Source organism: Anticarsia gemmatalis, chromosome 2, assembly GCF_050436995.1.
Source record: "Anticarsia gemmatalis isolate Benzon Research Colony breed Stoneville strain chromosome 2, ilAntGemm2 primary, whole genome shotgun sequence".
NCBI classification, from domain to species: Eukaryota; Metazoa; Arthropoda; class Insecta; order Lepidoptera; family Erebidae; genus Anticarsia; species Anticarsia gemmatalis.
The window spans coordinates 7,716,510-7,734,877 of NC_134746.1; the positions used below are offsets into that span (position 1 = coordinate 7,716,510).

At 34.6% G+C, this 18,368-nt stretch overlaps 1 protein-coding gene across 1 annotated transcript; it reads left to right on the forward strand.

Annotated features, from left to right (window-relative positions):
* The first annotated feature begins 663 nt into the window (after window positions 1-663).
* LOC142982747 (uncharacterized) lies at window positions 664-14,009 on the forward strand. The gene is made up of 15 exons (XM_076129430.1): window positions 664-1,428; window positions 1,883-2,107; window positions 2,739-2,945; window positions 3,626-3,775; window positions 4,223-4,357; window positions 4,777-5,012; window positions 6,205-6,319; window positions 6,772-6,929; window positions 7,224-7,299; window positions 9,710-9,862; window positions 10,211-10,361; window positions 10,787-10,930; window positions 11,787-11,943; window positions 12,293-12,479; window positions 12,852-14,009. Exons 1-15 carry the CDS (start codon window positions 1,193-1,195, stop codon window positions 13,828-13,830), a joined length of 3,309 nt encoding a protein of 1,102 aa, XP_075985545.1. The 5' UTR covers window positions 664-1,192; the 3' UTR covers window positions 13,831-14,009.
* The last annotated feature ends 4,359 nt before the right edge of the window (window positions 14,010-18,368 follow it).

Here is an 18,368-nt window from a genome sequence, read left to right on the forward strand (position 1 = left end):
AACCAACTGATTCACGAACGTTCTTTACCGTTCTGAAACTACCCTGAAATAGATCACCAAGTATACATCTCGGTATGATTTGAATCTTTATTTCTTAAAATGTTACAAGTGGCTGATGCCGAAAATCTAGGCGTGTATTGATTACCTACTTTTATCATGGAGATAATTTCGAGCATTTTGCCTTCTAGACTTAACCACATTCTGAGCAATGTTAGCTCACGTAAATATCGGGTTCGATTCTTGGTCAAATTTTTAAGTTGAGTGATACTAATTTGTTAAAGATAGCAAGAAGTTACCTACCTACTTGGTATTGCTGAAGGATAACCGAATTTGACGAACTATAATCGGGTAACTATTGATTGCCTCTATAAACGGAGTGAAGACCAGTCTTGGACCTAAGTACATGATGTCTACGATCTCATCTACCAGTTCAGAGATAATCTATAAAACTTAGTAAGTATCTACAATGTTAATTACGTCAAGAATTTGATTGTATTAGTATTCATACCTGTCTTGGTGCCTAATTTGTCGGAAAATACTCTGAAGAACTACTTACGGAGATATAATATCACCCACGCAGTCCAAAGATCATGGGGAATTTCCACGACAGCAGAAGCTACATAGGTAGTAAATAATATGTAACGTATTACATAAAAAGCCAGCAGATTGCCCTCGCCAACATTTTCAAATAAAAAAGCGAGTAGCGTGACGTCTGCACAATGATAGGGGTCGCGTGACCCGCACGACGCGCCGCGCCGGCGTTTTATCAAAGCGTTTATAAACGCAAGGGAGAGCATACATCCCGCAATATCATAAACAATGATCGTGTGCAATATGTTTTGTAGATCCCGGTCTATCATATTCTCATTACAAATGTACCATACATATAATTAATGCTCGATTTCAAGACGATCCCTCGCCTAAAGACTTCAATGTGTCTATGAGTTAGTTAAGCTCGAAGGCGGGTTATGTCCCGAACTGAATGGTTGTAAAGATTTCTCTTTCAATATCATAAAATCTATCAGTGATTTTGGAATCGTCTTAACTTTTAACTGGTTGGAATTGATCTGCTGAGAAAGTTAGCACTTAATCATTACCTAACGTCTACTCATTACTCTGTCGACAGGTAAAAAAAATTGTAGAAATAAAAGACCTTTCAAGTAGGCTACGCGGCCGTACAAACTAGTCAAATATGTCTTGCTATTTGATACTGTTACTATGTTGGAGTTTATCAATGAATACTTTGCAAGTTGCTTCTCATATAAGCGAAATTTACCGCAAATACGTGAATCAGAAGGATATGTCGGAGTACTGTCACCGGCACGTCGCTCCTTCGATATTTATCAGTAGACAAATCACTGAAGCTAATTCCCAAGTGTTGTACTTCGCTGGACGAGAACGACCATACAGTTGCTTTATTAATGTTAGGTTTGTATACATATTTGAATAGCAATGGGTAAAATAGGACCAATTTTTAATTGCAACAAAATGTATCTATGTGTGAACAGGACTTTTCAATTAGAAAAAATATTCAATCTTTTCGGAACTTTGAAGGCTCGTGTCAGAGTAGTCACGAAAACGAGTTGTACTCATAATTGTTGATCCAATGAAAAGAGCAATCCAACGACATTCATTTTGTTGCTAGGGTTTTGAGGGTGGTACCAGGACGTATAGGTACCTACATTTGAGCCCATTCTTTTATATTATTGAGATTTACGAGTTTAAAACGAAGGCTCTTGTGTACTTACAATTAATATACTACCATCATACAGAGAACTTATTTTTGAATTAAACGCCTATTACTGAACTTATCGAGTCCAAATGTAAAGGAGGCTCAAGACGGTTTTCAGACATTATTCTATTAATAATTTTTCTTCATCAGGACGGAAATAGGCAGTAACATCATAGTAGTAATTCAAGTGCTAAACAACAAAGACTTGAAAGAAACGTGTAAGAATAACGACAATCAGTTGGTGGTGTATGAGATTGGCGAGACGTTCGGCTCGTACTGGGGGCAGATGCCGAGAAGCGTGATGTCGTACAGGAAACGAAGACGTGACCGCTCTTACACACTGAAACGTAGGACAACCACTGTCCCGACTGAGAGGTAACCGACTAACGAGTACTACATGTTTTAAGTTAATCAAAGTCAATACTAATCTAGATTTCTTTAAAATTAATTGAACACGCATAGCAGGAGATAAGGAGTATTGTAAGAAAATGGGAGAGGCCTTTGCCCAGCAGTGGGACAATATAGGCTAACAAAAAAAAGCCAATACTTATTATTCTCACTCAAAATCTTAAAAAACTATGATAGATAGAGTTTCGTAATGCTAAATACCAGTTTCACGTTTCAATGAATTAGTGTCGGATAAACTATTCGGTAGATAAAGTAACAGCAAATGTATTTAAACAATAATAGAGTGCTGAAAAAGACGCTATATATAAAAAAATAATGAATAAATATTATTGGACAATTCAAACAGTACTTACTATGATAACTAACAACTAGGCTCAGAACAGATAGGTACTCGTGATGTCGTAATTGTCCTGATAAGCTAACCGACACTCATTCAATAGTGAAAGCGGTGCTTAGACTAGATGATAAATTATCAAAAAGATTAGTGTATAATGCCTTAAAATATGACGATAAAAAGTTTCGTCATCATATTCTACAAAAAAATCCCTATTCTCGTTAAAATAATGTTTCTGAAGTCTAAATCAGACTAATTTCGCAGTACCACAACATCACCGACGACTGTATCTACCACCACGACCACTAGTACCGAAACTCCGAGAACAAAGACCACTGACCCGAGAGAATACATCACAGTATTACTGCCGCTACTGAACGTATCTGCTATCGTAGTACCGGGAATATTCGACGAACAGTCGTCCTTCACTACTGAAAACAACTTTGATTTGTTATATGATGTTGTGCCACGGTAACTTATCTTGTACTGTTTTTACATACATTTATTTATCACTCACTTTACATCTATCACTAACTAATGCTATAGAGAAGTAACGTCTCGCATGTTATACCCAAAGGTGTAGGCAGTAGTGTATACTTAGTTGATGAAGTACTTACATCGTCGTTACATAGTTAACAGTATTATTGTCATTTAAAAGGGATTGAGAATATTCTCTCTTGAGAAACTCGTAATACCATTGAGAAAACTAGAAAATAATAATTGCATTTTGCTCGGTACGGGAATCGAACCTGATTCTTCATAATCATTTGTATACGCGACCGCCAACACCACGGAGAATGACATTATGAACGAGTATTTTAAAAATATTCTTGAAATCTGGAATGCTTTTCATTATGCAGTCCAAGTTGCTTAATAAATTTATATCATTGGAAGACTACGTTGTTCTTTCAGAAATATAACAGAAAATTAATTAGTAGTAAAAGCCTATGATTCAACTAAATTCCTTTTATACCTATACGACTTATCTGAGATAACTTGAATTACTCGATTAGGTAATTACCCTAACCATTGTTTTCATTCGGCGTTAAAAAACCAGGATGAATAAGTTAACCCAATTCTAAGTACCTACTTTCATCAGAATAAAATTATATATAAAGCTATGTTTATAGTTTCTAATACATATCTTTTAGACCTGGAACATCATACGACACAAAAACGGTGCAGTTGGTTGAATTTGCTATGAAAAAGATAACTGACGGTCGGCGCAATGATAATGACACGGAAGAGTACAGCGACGAGGTCGAAGTTCGGTTCAACGACCTCTTCACTCCGGACCCAAGGTTTAAACTATATTATACCAAGCTAACATTATATTATAGCATTTAAGTAGATTTTTTATTATATTGAACTAGTTATACATTTAATATTGCAGTAGAATCGTTCAAATGTGTGTATCAACATAACGGCTAAAAGGCAAGCAGCTGTTATGCTGTCGTTTAATCCTATCCTTATTCTGTTTGTAAAGATGGATGTATGTTTGGCACTCTTTTGCGCATAAACTACTGAATGTATTTTTATGAAATTTGGTAGAACAGATAGTTCTAACTTGGATTAACACATACGATTAAGTACTTTTTACTTCGAGAAATATTTTTACGTAGACGAAGTCGCGAGCAGAAGCTTGTGTTAAATAATATAATTAATAAAAGTGACTTTACAGAATGTACGTTTATACGTATGGATGATTTTTTAAATATTTAATTAAAGTCTGTATTCAACTTTTTCAGATTAACATTTCCCCCTTTTAATACGAGCGTGAACAGAAGAAAGTCAAATAAACCTTACCCCAATATTAACAGGCTTACTCATTTCAAGAAAAATAAACGACTTTTCTCTGCCAAGCAAAAGTTAACCAATAAAAGGTAATATTGTTGACTATTCAGATAAAAAGAAATGTTAGAAGCCTGAATGTCTTTCTTATCAATTATTTAAATGATACTTATATCTTATGTAACATACAGCATACAATAGTACATACAGCTTCCAAGTATATTCAAAATTAAGAACCCAGAAAATTTATAAGAATATCTTTGCAACTGTATATAGTAAAGAAACACTGCGTGATGCGTGCTGGGCTGTTGACCCCGCGTCGACCATCACTAAGGATAAACATATTTTTAGTAGAATATACTTTACAGGTCCCCAACCCGCACTTGGCCAGAGAGGTAGACTCAAGGCCTAACCCCTACCCCTCGTTTGGGAGGAGACCCTTACCCTGCAGTGGGATAGTAATGGGTTAAAAAAAATACTTTACAATACTTACTTGAGTCTTATTTCACAGACCGACCACATATCGCCGACCTCAACTGCACACTCTGCTGCCAAGCGATCTGTCCAAGCATTTGCAATCAACACATGACAGCCATCATATAAATGTAGAGAAACCTCACTCATGGAATGTCATTCACGATATTTTGAAGAATCTAAGTGATACTAAAGATGGGCCAACGCAACCACCTCATCAAGAATTGGCTAACTTTTTGCGTGGTGTTTCTGATACAGGATTTAATAAAAGCGGTTAGTTACTCATTCATTCTAGTGCGTATTTAAAGAAAATATTCAAATATCTGATAATGAAAAGTGTTGAGTATTTCAGTTAGGGAATGCAATCCCGACTCGAGATCGTCAACTCGAGATCCCTCGCGATCAGAAATATCAATCCCGCGGGATCCCGAGATTTTCGGGATCCCGTCTAGTTAGTAAAAATAATACGATTAATACGGCTTGTTTAATGTAATATGTGTGTGATAGTGTGGTGAATGCAATAAATTATTACTTATTTGAAAGAAAATAAAAGCCTTTATTTTTGAATATTACTAACAACGTAGCATAATTAACAGGTGTAATAACATGAACATAATCAAAAAAGTTGGTGTAGCTCCAGCCTCTTAATAAACAAAGTGTATCAATAGTATGATCTTCTAATCGGCATCTTAAGTCTATTGCAATGTAGCCAGCTGCTGAAAATGCCCTCTCCGACAATCCCGAACGGGATCTCGTCATATTATGCTTCGGGATTGATCCCGAAAAAATACACGGGATCTAGCGAGATCGGGATCCCGCGAGATCGGGATTGCATTCACTAATTTCAGTATAATCTTTGTAGATTGCAGACTATAGCAATTGTCTGTATGTGTATTTAATCAATATCCATTCGTGTGAAAGGTAGAAAAAAATGTATTTCTTTTAAATACGATTTAATGTTATGAATAAATATGTGTAAGTACGCTTGTACCTTGAATTAGTTCTGTGCTTATTCATTTTATGACTATCACAATGAGTAATCTGCAAATTTTAAAACAGAGTTTTAAAATAAATTTTAATTACGGCGTAGCACTTCGTAGCACCTTCGTAGCATTTCCTTAAGAAGTGTTACAATAGCACTTTTGAAAGCAATTAAATTTTAAACCCTAATGATAATGTAAAGATTCGTTGATTGATTCATGAAACGAGTTCTTACTGGGGGGCACTTATTGCAAACTATTACGTAACAGACAAGTCACGAATGTTATTCGTTAGAGCAATTTGAAACATATAATTTTTCCTTTTCATAACCGTTTATATTCTCCAAAGGTGATATACCTATTTATACTCTCTATTGGTCCTGAAGAAGGAATAGATTAAAATCCAAAATGGAAGGAATATTTCACTTTAAGCTATTTTATCTTTGTTTCTGATTACTTGTGACAAAGTAATGTAATAATTCCAGTCTACTTAGCGACAAACGTGCGGCCTGTGATGAGCAGTACAAAAGATGACGTCTTGGGATCACTAACTTCACAAACAACGATAGAAACAACAAGAGAACAAGCTTCCAGTTCAACGTGAATATTAGATTTTTGATAATTCAAATTAATGAGTATTATATTTTGTCGGGGAAAAAGTCTTTTCGCATTATAGTATGTATGAACTTGTAATAAAATCTCTTTGGCTTCAAGAATCACAAATGAGTACACGGTTTATTAGGTTTCTTTCAGTGAGCTCGTCAGGTACCCAAATATCGAGCTTTTTTGTGTAGATAAACGATTTTATTACAAATTCATACATACTGTAATGCGAGAAGACTTTTTCCCAGACCTAATATAATACTAGGTCAGACAGATAGTCGTACTGATTTTTCATTTAAGAAATTCGATTTTGGACCCTCCCTACTATTATCTTTGCAGTAGCCAAGTTGTAAATTGTGGAAGCATAAAAATATCTTAAACTTTTCCGTGACCATGATGTCATAAGTCTGTACATATAATGTCTTTTTATCGTTGCAAATATGTTTCAGAATTTACAATACGCTGAATCACACGTCACAAGATTCCAATAAATTGTTCAATAAATCAGATGTTCAGAGCAGCAATGATTCCGCGCTCAATCACGCGGGTGACGAGAGTATTGCGTTGCTACCTCTACTGCCTGACGTCGATAATATCATCAAAAATGGTTTGTATAAAATATCATAGAACAACGTTAGTTCTCCTTCTAGAACATTTTGTACTGCGAGGCCAACGCTGACGCGTCATTTTTCCGCGTCGACACCTACGATTTTTTCGCGATAAAATTTAGTATATAATACATGTATACAGGAAAGTCAATACCGTCTAAACAAGGCTATATTTATGTCTGCTAATGAAAAAGTTAAATTAAATAAATATACCTATTTAATAAAATGATAATAAAAGGCCGAATTTATAAACCACTTAATTCATGTTGCTCATTAATGTAATTATTTTTCAGTAACCAATGAGAACAAGAATAAAAGTCAAGAAACATTCACGACAAGATTAGAAACAAAAGCTACTACCACTAAAAAGTATGAAAAGATTATAATATCATTAAACGTTAAAACAAATAAAGTATAATAAAAGTGCTACGATAGCTATGAATTTCGTAGCACTTTTCATTAAAAAATCTTTTTGCATTTGTACCTAATTAACTTGTATACATTTTTTATTTTTATTATATAATTAACTTGTGTACCCACCTAAATCTTACACCCTTATATTGTTAAATATCTGGGGGCACGGAAGTGCCCCCGCAAGTCGAGCAAAAAAAAGCGGCACGGCCGTACCATCCTTTTCTCGAAGCAATTCGGGCTATTTTTGACACCCCTATAATTTCGTTGTGGATAAAACAAGAAGCCTGAATTTGCAGCAACTAATCAGTCATTGTATAAACACGGTATATTTAAAATTTCAGTCAATTTGAACCAGTAGTTTAAGAATAACAACTTGTTAAAGTTTCTGAATTTTGTCACTCACTGATTCACTGACTCACTGACTCACTGACTCACCGATCATCAAAAGTATAAGGTACTTCTAGCAGACATAGAAGCTTCAAATTTAGAATACAAATAGGGTTTAGTGTCTTAATCATGGGAAAATTCAAATATTTTCTAATTTCGGTCCAGTTTTTTAAATACATTAACTGCATAAATAACTTTGTAATCCGATATAAATGTATAGGATTACAAGGTTACATTTGCAGTTAGTAAATCATTATCACTGTAGTAATAGAAAATAATAATAATAATAGGTCTAGATGGGTACCTACTATATGAGGCATAACTTAAGGGTGTTTAGCCCATGAAACTGAACAACATTCATAGGAAAAGATGTTGAATTATGGAAAAAACTTGTTTCCATACAAATTGGACTTATGTTCCTAGAGAAAGGTTGTTCAGTTGCCTGGGTTGAACAGACCCTTCTCGTGTCCCTTGTATGTATTATGTAAAGATTACGAAAATCACATGATTGGACATCTCTTTAAGTACCAAAATCTAAAAAATAAATATACCAAATTGGTCGAAAATACCACGATGAAAGAAAGAACACTAATAATAAATATATTACTATATTCCACCCGCGACTTTGTCGGAGTCAAAAGGTTTTGCCGTAGTTAAAAGTATCCTATGTGGGGATCTAGATTAATTTCAGTTCAATCAGTCGAAAATCCTAAAAGATTTCTACAACTTTCACACCTATTTTATCCCCTTAAAGGTGAAATTTGTTAAAATCCTTTCTTTGCGGACACCTACGTCATAGTAGCTTTATGCATGCGAGACTCAGTCCAATCGGTTCAAAATTTACAAAGTTCTATACAAATTTTCATTCCCTATTTTATCCCTTGAGGGATGAAATCTATTAAAATCCTTTCTTAGGGGATACTAACGTCATTGTAGCTCTTTGCATGCAAAGTCTCAGCCCGATCGGTCTAAAATCTAGGTCAGTCAAACACCTTTGAGTTTTATATATTTATAGATAAATTTATTAATTTAAAAACAAGTTTGATTAATTTAAAAAAGATTGAGTATCTATTGTCGAGTCTGGCTTGAAATATTTACTCGAGATTAAAAATTCGATTCTATTTTCGGTTTAGTTTTTTAAATACACTAACTGCAACAATAACTTTCTAATCTCTTATAAATGTATAAGATTATACAAAGTTACATTTGCAGTTAATGAATCATTATTACTGTAGAAAATAATAAATAATAGGTGTAGATAGGTACCTACTATATGAGGCATAACGGGACGGGATATAGGGTGGCTAAGGGTGTTTAGCCCATGAAACTAAACGACATTCCCATAGGAAAATATGTTGAATTATAAGAAAAAACGTATTTCCATACAAATTGGACTTATGTTCGTTCTACAAAAAGAAGTGAGATGCCACCAAAAACATTCTGTAAAAACCTCAAGTCTCACAGCTCAGTCTTTCTGGCGTAAAAAGTGGTGAGATCTATATAATACCAAGTCGATTAATCTATTTCGTCTCTACTTAAAGGACCTGCTGTCTTAAGTTATAACATATGTTATTATCACGCCAGTATTAAAAATATTTTACGTTTAAAACAAATAGATCGACTTGGTCATCGCATGAAAACACAAATTCGCCATTAAAATTTCGGGAGCATTTAACTTCTCGTCGTGCTGTGTAGTGTAATACATACAAATCATGCGATGGCCAGGTCGATCTATTTGTTTTAAACGTAAAATATTTTTAATACTGGCGTGATAATAACATATGTTATAACTTAAGACAGCAGGTCCTTTAAGTAGAGACGAAATAGATTAATCGACTTGGTATTATATAGATCTCACCACTTTTTACGCCAGAAAGACTGAGCTGTGAGACTTGAGGTTTTTACAGAATGTTTTTGGTGGCATATTAGTATACATAAATACTTACAATTGGATATTTATGCCCATTTTCATTTTCAGTGTTAGTCAGGATCCCTTGACGGTGTCTCTCGTGGATCATGAATCATGGGAGAACGTAGTAAACGCAGCTCCTGTAATGGCTGATATACTAAATCATACAAAACTTGACGCCCAGGAAAAACCACAAGGCAATGTCACTAGGGGCAGACGAAGGTAAATACTGATACTTTATACATACCTATCGTTATAAGTGTTAACAAGAATGGGAGTTATATTAGTGGCAAGGGTAGGCATTTCATGGCTTCTAAAAAATATACCTAACAAGGTTTTATAGGCTTTCGTTTACGTTTTAGCAAATGACATATTTTTTAAATTTATTATTATTATTTATTTTTATTTTTATTATTATTTATAATATTTATACTGACCATGGTTGATTTCTAGTTTATGAAGGCATGCCGATGTACGCGTCGTCACAAGATGGATGAGGACTAAGCAAGTAAAACCTTTACGAGACAAATGCGGTATTTGTTGTATACAATATTTTATTGCAATTTCCAGAGTGCGCCGTAAGCGTTTTATGCATGCAATCGGTATAGATAACGCAAGACCTCACAGGATGACGCGGCCAAGACCTGTCTCCACAACCCTGGCGACTGACGACATTGGCATCAATGAGTTTCAGCAACTTCTTGAATTACAGGATGATGAAGTATGTACATAAAATTATCGTTTTTACATACTAGTTTTATCATTGTTCTTCCTATTAGCTTACCGTCGTTATTGTGATATGCACTGAATATTCCTAGTGCCCGAACTTGAGATCTCCGTATATTTTTACTTATACAAATACGCAGCTAACCCTCGGTTTCTGAAGTAAATTTAGCGGTAGTTTATCTCTCCATTAGCGTTTAAGCTCATATAAAAAAACGCTTGATAAACTACCGCTAAATGTACTCAGAAACCGGGTATAAGTGCATTAACAGAGTGAAGATATAACAGACTAAGCTATCTATGATTTTATTCATGTTAAAAACAATGTAAACTTTAATTATAATTACTTCTATAGTACATAGGTGTGCTGCTCATGGAAAAATTATGATGAAATGTAAAAAGCCTTGTAACTTTGTCGTAAAGATCCATGACCGAGTATCTATGAAGTATGTGCGTCAGTACTTGGGGCCGCCGCTGTTCAACCTGTGTAACGTGGGAGAAAACTTCACCAACCACGTGTATCTCTTCAACTCCTCCAGGCTTGTGTTCTCTTTATACAATTTTTCAGTAAGTCCCATTTTCATGCTGTAAATACCAAGTACCCGAACCTCTTCCTCGATGGAGAAGACCCCTGCGCAGTAGTGCGACGGTCATGTTTTAAAAAAAACTAGTTAAATAAATATATTTGTGGCATAATGATACAAGTCGTTGCTATTTAGTCGGGCGTCTCATGGCTTTGAGTTCGAACACAAGTTGTGTTAATTGTTTATAACTATTTTTGTAATTTGAGTGGTTGATTTTGTGAAGAGTCTTCATCAACATGAAATAAATTATTTCTTAGTGCAGAAATTTTATTTATCTTACACATAACAATGCCTAATTTGTTGTATTGGGTCAATGAAATCATTAATTAGTTTTAAGAGGAGTCATGGTGATTTTAAAAGTACGACTTCATTTAATTTTCTATGTACAAAACTTCAGTATTGCGTAATGAAATTAGGGGACAAGCCTAGTGCTCTTTATCAGTCATTCCAAACCGAGAATTCCCCAAAACGAAACGAAAAAACCCAATAAGAAGAGACAGTTCGTTCAAATCGTGACATCTTGTAAAATAAATGCAATATAATTACTCACTGCTCGGCAAGAAGTTTTTCCGTAGAGGAGTTCTTTTGATCGCGTGTGTAAAAATTAAAAAAACTAATATCATCTGTATTTATGGAACATCTTTGTCTTAATTAACACTTTTTTTTTATCTAAAACTTCGTTTTCATTCTGATACTAGCTCAGCCATCTGCTTTTTCTCCACTTCCGAAACGTTTAAAACCTAAATAATAAACAGTAAAACAAGAAAGGCTCAGCTATGACGTTTTAAAGGAATATATTGAGCTATATACATTAAGAGATAATACAATGCTATATACAGATGAACCGCATGATGATAGTGCTGACTCCAGCACACACACTGCAGGAGTGCGAGACGCGGTGCGCGCCGGGACACCTCGAGTGCCAGGTGTCTGGTGCACGGGTCTGCATCGATTCTCTCAGCGCCTGCGACGGTGTCCCCAACTGTGGCTCCTTCGGTACATTCAACAATTATAATAACAGCTCTATTGTAGTGTTATTGTTAGTCATTTAAAGATATATTCAGTAGCACGATTTCTTAAAGTCGACTAAGCTAGTCGCACTATAGATTAGCGAAAGTTTAACAGTTAAAATTACTTGAAATGTTGTTCTGCAAGGAATTTGAATTTGATAGTGATGAAAGTCGCTCCTCAGTTTACTTCATATTGTTATATAGTTCTTACTAATCAACATAGTTTTCCAGATTATCCAGGCGTTTGCTGTATTATCATATAATTGGAAAGACAACTAGGGGCACCAAAAACGGCACATCATTAAAAGTATCTATAGCAAACGACTTGTTTTTAGACATTTACGACGAGGATCGCCTCAGGTGTGGTGCAGCGTTTGGCACTAAAGAGAACACGGTGCTGGCTGCTATCACGTTTCTGGCGACACTACTCACTGTGCTATACGCCGTACACTACTGGCTCAAGAGATGCGTGCCCAAGGTGTCAGACGCCTTCTTTATTTATACCGATGCTGCTGAAAATGTGTATGTCCATTTAAATCTAATAATTGTCGTTCCTTGTCACTTTATAGAGCTCCTATTTATTCATACTTCTGTATATAGTAGGTCGGGGAAAAAGTCGTTTTGCATTATAGTATGTATGAACTTGTAATAAAATCTTTTCTCTACACAAAAAAGCTCGATATGTGGGTACCTCACGAGCTTACTGAAAGAAACCTAATGAGCCGTGTACTCATTTGTGATCCTTGAAGCCCAATAGATTTTATTACAACGTCATACATACTAGAATGCCAAAAGACTTTTACCCCAATTAACATATTATGTTAATCCCCTAATAAAACTGTTAACATCGACTTATGTTACACATACATATCTTGTATATTTCGTGTTTTTCAGATTGTTCTTAGACTCTATCATGCGATCGCCGCATGATATGGGTAATGGTAAAACGCACAGGGAGTATCGAGAAGCCATGTTAGATTACATGGAGTGTGAAGATATTGCGAGTAAAGACAATGCTTGCAAAAGATTTATGAAAAGATGTGCCACGATGTTCCGAGGCAAGAGAGGGAAATCTTTGCCCGAAGATGAAGCTCTCGACGACATAAACAATTTATATTCTAAAAAAATGACTACTTTTGCCGAGATGGAAATAAGTAAAATGGGCTCGTATGCACCCTTTCCGCCATTTACAGCAGATGTTGCTGTGCAAACGAGCTTAGAATTAGAAGCATTTCCACTAAGTGATACCGATAAGAAAGACGAATACTTTGGTAGAGATCGCATGACGAGTTCATTTTTCGATTTTGATACACTTACAGATGTCGATATTGATTTAAATCGACCATCAGATGAGTTAAACATTTTGAAATTTCTGAGGACCATTAGACAAAGATCAGTTTCTAAGCAAGTTTCGAGTGATGAAATGATAGACATGTCTTTGATGTCAGCTACAAAATCGTTGAAAGAAGAGAAAGAAATTCAGTGTCTTGAATATAATCCTGATCACTACAGCGTGGACGATAACAGTGACCTTATGGAGTCTATTGAAAAAGAGGTCATAGCTGAAGTTCATACAAATCCACCGGTAGAAAAAGCGTGCAAACATTTACGCTTTCAGGAAGATGTGACGTTTATACCAACCACGAGTGATGATGATGAAAATGATGACGATATTGTTGATCACGCTCCGATCTATAGTAATCGTCGAAGTATTGTGTTTGGAGCTACTAAAGTGACGCATTTACAGCCACAAGCCTCTCACCTTCTGCATGATGTTGAAGAACCAGGACCAAGTAGCGGCAGAGAATTTAAATCATATTTTAACTGGGGTGGTGGAAAAGATAAAAAGAAGAAGAAACCTAAGAAGAAGTAGTTTTAATTTTTACTATTTGTGATAGGAGTTTATTTTAATTTACCTACGTTTACTTACGTACTTATAGCAAAACTGTTACATGCAATTTAATTTAATGTAACTTTTAATTAATATATTACCTAATTATATGTTTTGATGAATAATTTGTACATTTTATTTATGCGTGCGGCTCATATCGGTTGAAGACGGTCGCCACAACGGCGTCTGCGTCCCGCGCCGCTATTTCCTAATTAAGACCAATTGTGCACCGGATAGAACACGTGCCAAAATGTGTGATGTCTTTTTAATGACATTCCGTCATCATGTTTATTTGAAACTGTATTTTAGGCGTTTGTAATGATGAACAACTTTTGTTACTAAGTTCGGGGATGTATAAAAGTTACTATAAAATTGATTTGCTTGTGTTTCGTTAGCCTGGAATGAGTGCTGTCATTAATTGATAGACTAAATATTTCCGTACTCAGCATGCCGAGTATAGTTTTTTTCACTCAACTTTGATGAAGCTAAATATACTGTATTTGATTAATCTTATTTTACAAGCTATTGTAGCTCATATCGTTTTTTCAAAGTATTTTATTACCAAAGAATACACAGTTAATTATAATAAAGTCATTTGGAAGAACATTTAGCAGTTATTGACAATAACACTAGCAGTATTATGATAGATGGATACAAAACATTAAATGTACAGGAAACTGTAGTGACAAACGAATGGGCAGTTTTATTGAGGGCAATGAAATTTATCTTAGAGCTTTTATGTCAGCTCCAAAAAAGATAGATGTAAAAGTGTCAGGCTAGAAGCGGGAGTCGGGAGCCGGTGCGCGAGGTCATTTCAATTGAAATCAATTAAAGCAATTGAGTCCAATTGAGCGGGCGGTAGATTTTGCGTCGCGCTGCCGTCGCCAGAGAGATTTTATGTGAAGCGTCAAGCGCCTACGCGACCGCGCCGCCCGTCGCCCGCCTGGAGCCCGCCCGTCACATGACTCACTATAAGTACACCCGCTTTTTGTATCATTATGTGATCATTATATACCCAGTCATGTTAAATATGTAGCAACGTAACAATGACACCTACAATCATGAGGGGTTCAGACAATAATTCCCCGGTTTATGAATACCAAATGAAACCAAGCGTGGGTACTTACATTCCTACTTATTTAAAAGATTGTTTACTTATGAATTATTATTCTGTTGGTTACGTACACGACAACGTTCTTATTTTCGTAACTTAAGATTCGATCATAGCTTTATCAATGGAACTGCTTCTACAGCAGATTTTCTGATCTACCGAGTAAATTCGTAGATCAGAAAAACGTCCTGAAAATTATAGCGAAAAATTTTCCTGTATTGTAAATCGCCCTTCTGGAAATTCTAATGAATCATGCTAACAAGGCAATAGTTTAGTAGGAACTGTGTCGATAGAGCTAAGTTGCATTGTATGGTCTCCTATTTACATTTTCAGTTAAAACATTGTTGAAGAATGCTTCTTAGATACTTACTAGATATTTAAGTTTTTAACCTCATTACTGTTTTGTCAATGATCCTTTCATGACCCTTAAATTTTAATCTCTTATTATTTTTTATTACTAACTTCTATTTAAAAAAATAAAAGTTCAAAAAAGTCTTCAGTATACCGCACAATATTTTTTTAATTTCCCACATTCGTTATGTCACGGATCCTTGACAAAACAGTTGGTGGGTGGAGCAAGGATCCTTGACAAAACAGTTGAGAGGAGATTTTTGAGTTTTGAATGATGATTGACTTAAAATGAGATCTCAATTATACTTATAGCGAAGGCCTGTGCTATCAGTGTTCTTGTGTTACGGTATTTTTCCATAACTCCGTAGCTTGACGTTAAATTCTTATCATTGGCCCTATCTTCAGGTCTGGCTCTAATTTTAATATCTGACACTTTGACAATCGTAAGTGCTAGTAAACCTTAATACTTACATATAATATGTGAGTAAAAATTTGAATTTCTTTTAAAACTGTTATTATTTTAAAGTATTAAATACCATTATTATACCTTAACTGAGATGTTTGTTATTCAATAAGGTAACCACAATCATTTTCCAAAAAAAAAATGTTGCATTTAACGGACACGCCCTTGATCATATCAGAAGTGTATCAAATTACCATAGCAGAACCTAGTAAAAACTAGTAAAGCCTCCGTTAAAATAGTTTCAAAGCCGTGCTTTATTTTAGCAATAGGATAAGATGCATTTATAGCAAACTCAATACTCTATCGCGCAAAAATGTTAAATAAACCGAGTTTATGCTCTGAAAACGAGCTACTTTCAGTGCGTAAACTGTTCTTCTAGACATCAGTACGTACCGATTAATAATGGCAATAAAAAACATTGCATAAAAATATGTTCACCGTTAAATAAATTATGGAAAAAATAACACACGCCCACGCATGTTTTAAAATCATAGCTTCAGCTTGAAAAATTTGTAAAATTTAGAAGGTGTCTTCTGACGGTAAAACTGAAACTTATTACAATGATTCCTTTTCACACAGGCAACCGTAACAAGATCACTTAATTTTTTTCCGTCTCAATATAAGGTGAAAACTTAGGTAATATTTTTTGGAGCTAAGTTTACGTTATCGCAATAGGTTGGGTTGGTTTACCTAATTAAGAAAAATGTAAACCTTTTTACCGCTATTGAATACGAAAAAGAAACAATGCTGTCAATTTTAGTAATAGTTACTGTCCACTTTAGTAAAGAAAATCGTGTACCTAATACCATAAAAGATTTATTTTTTATGAACTTTTTTCTAAATATTATGGCTTCAATATTATATTTTTTGACCCGTTTCGGCCATGTTCATGCGTACCTAATATTATTATTATAATTCAATGAGTTTTTGTACCACGTAGGTTCGACTTCTTTGAAACACGTGAACAACTTTTTGGCTACAAGAATCAAAACCGAGAAAATAAAAGAGGTACAATCAAAACATCAAAGATTTGAAACAAGCTGCTGTTTGAATGTTGTTTTTTTTTAAATCAGTTTTAAAGACAGTATTCTCGGATAAATAGTTTCTTTGTAACCTTTATTTTAAACCGTATTCTAAAGCAACACTTAATTATATAGTACCTAATGCACGGTGACCTCTAGTTTTTGGTACTTATAAAAAGAAGAAGAGGAGAGAGAGGTACTTATAGGTTTTGTTATAATTTTTTTAACGAACGTCACATCGAGGAATTGCAAATTTTCGCACTAAGGGCATGATAAAAGTGAGCATGAATTGGCAGAAATCCGTTATATTATAATTCTAATCAAGTTTCATCAAATACATAACAGAAGCTTTAAATAAGGGATCATGTCGGTTCTACGGCAAGTTTAAGTGAATAACTGAATACAAGATGAATTCAGGAGCAGTAACTTTGATAACATGTCGCATAAGTACAACAACAATGTAGCCGAGCTTACTTTTGAGTTTGAAAAGAGTTAGATAAAATGAAAATTGAAATCAAAAACAAATAACGATGACTCTATGTAGTGTGGCCGTACCGCGGCTAGCATCACGGCTATAGCCGGCCTATGAACAAAGCATACATTGCTTACTAAACTTAAATAGTGTCCATAATATGCACACTATTAAAGTAGTTAAAAAGGTTCATTGGAAAGTCCTACGCTGGATTGTTTTTGTTGCATAACAATAGATCACCTACATTTCAGCTTTGCACTTAAAAATGATGTGGATATATAGAGAAATACTACATTATTTTTGCTGAATTTCTTAACTAACAACATGCCTACTGGGTAAGTACATTAATCAACTCTTTACTAATCTGAAAAACTTTAGCCAACTGAGTATTGTCAATCGAACTAAATTAAAGAGCTAACATGCTCACAAATAAATAAGGGTTCATGATGAAAAATACAAAATGTTTATTAAATTATTCTTTGGTTTATAAGATTGGTTAGCTGTTAAACTGCGCAATGCGCAATACATAAATCTCTTAGAAGACTATAAAATAACAAAAAACACGTAGTATGCAATAAAAAAATATATTTCAGTCAACGATTTAACAAGGACAGACTAGGGTATAAGTATTCTATATGTTATAATCTATATGTGTACAAAATTTCATAAAATCCGTTAAATAGTTATTGCATCAAAGAGTAACAATTATAAGTCCATACATTTTTTCCTTTTCATAATATTGAGCATAGATATAAATTTAAAAAGATATAGATATAGTAAATTTGGGTTACAAAACAAGGTAACGATTTTATAACATTGAATATTTTGATAGGTTAGGTTATGCGCTTTGCGTAATAGGAAAATTGTAAAATATATTGTTTTCGAATAATTTACATGACAACTTTCTTAGTATTCTATCCCAAGACCATATTTCTGTTTCGCTTATTCTAATACCTCTGCTAGTTCCTTCTTTAGATTGGTCCGTGAAACGAACTTACAGGAGACTTATAAAGTGTCCATGCGAGTATGTCTGTGATTCTGTCTCTCGCATGCACTAACCATTATATCTTTAACTCCATCATGTAAGAGGGTTTATAACAA

Bases quoted from the DNA above. Each gene is read 5' to 3' on its own strand.
- LOC142982747 (XM_076129430.1), top strand. From the start codon at position 1,193: ATGTCTTGCTATTTGATACTGTTACTATGTTGGAGTTTATCAATGAAT. The intron at 1,429-1,882 runs GTTTGTATACAT...TTTCTTCATCAG, and splicing joins AGTTGCTTTATTAATGTTAG to GACGGAAATAGGCAGTAACA. The intron at 2,946-3,625 runs GTAACTTATCTT...CATATCTTTTAG, and splicing joins TTATATGATGTTGTGCCACG to ACCTGGAACATCATACGACA.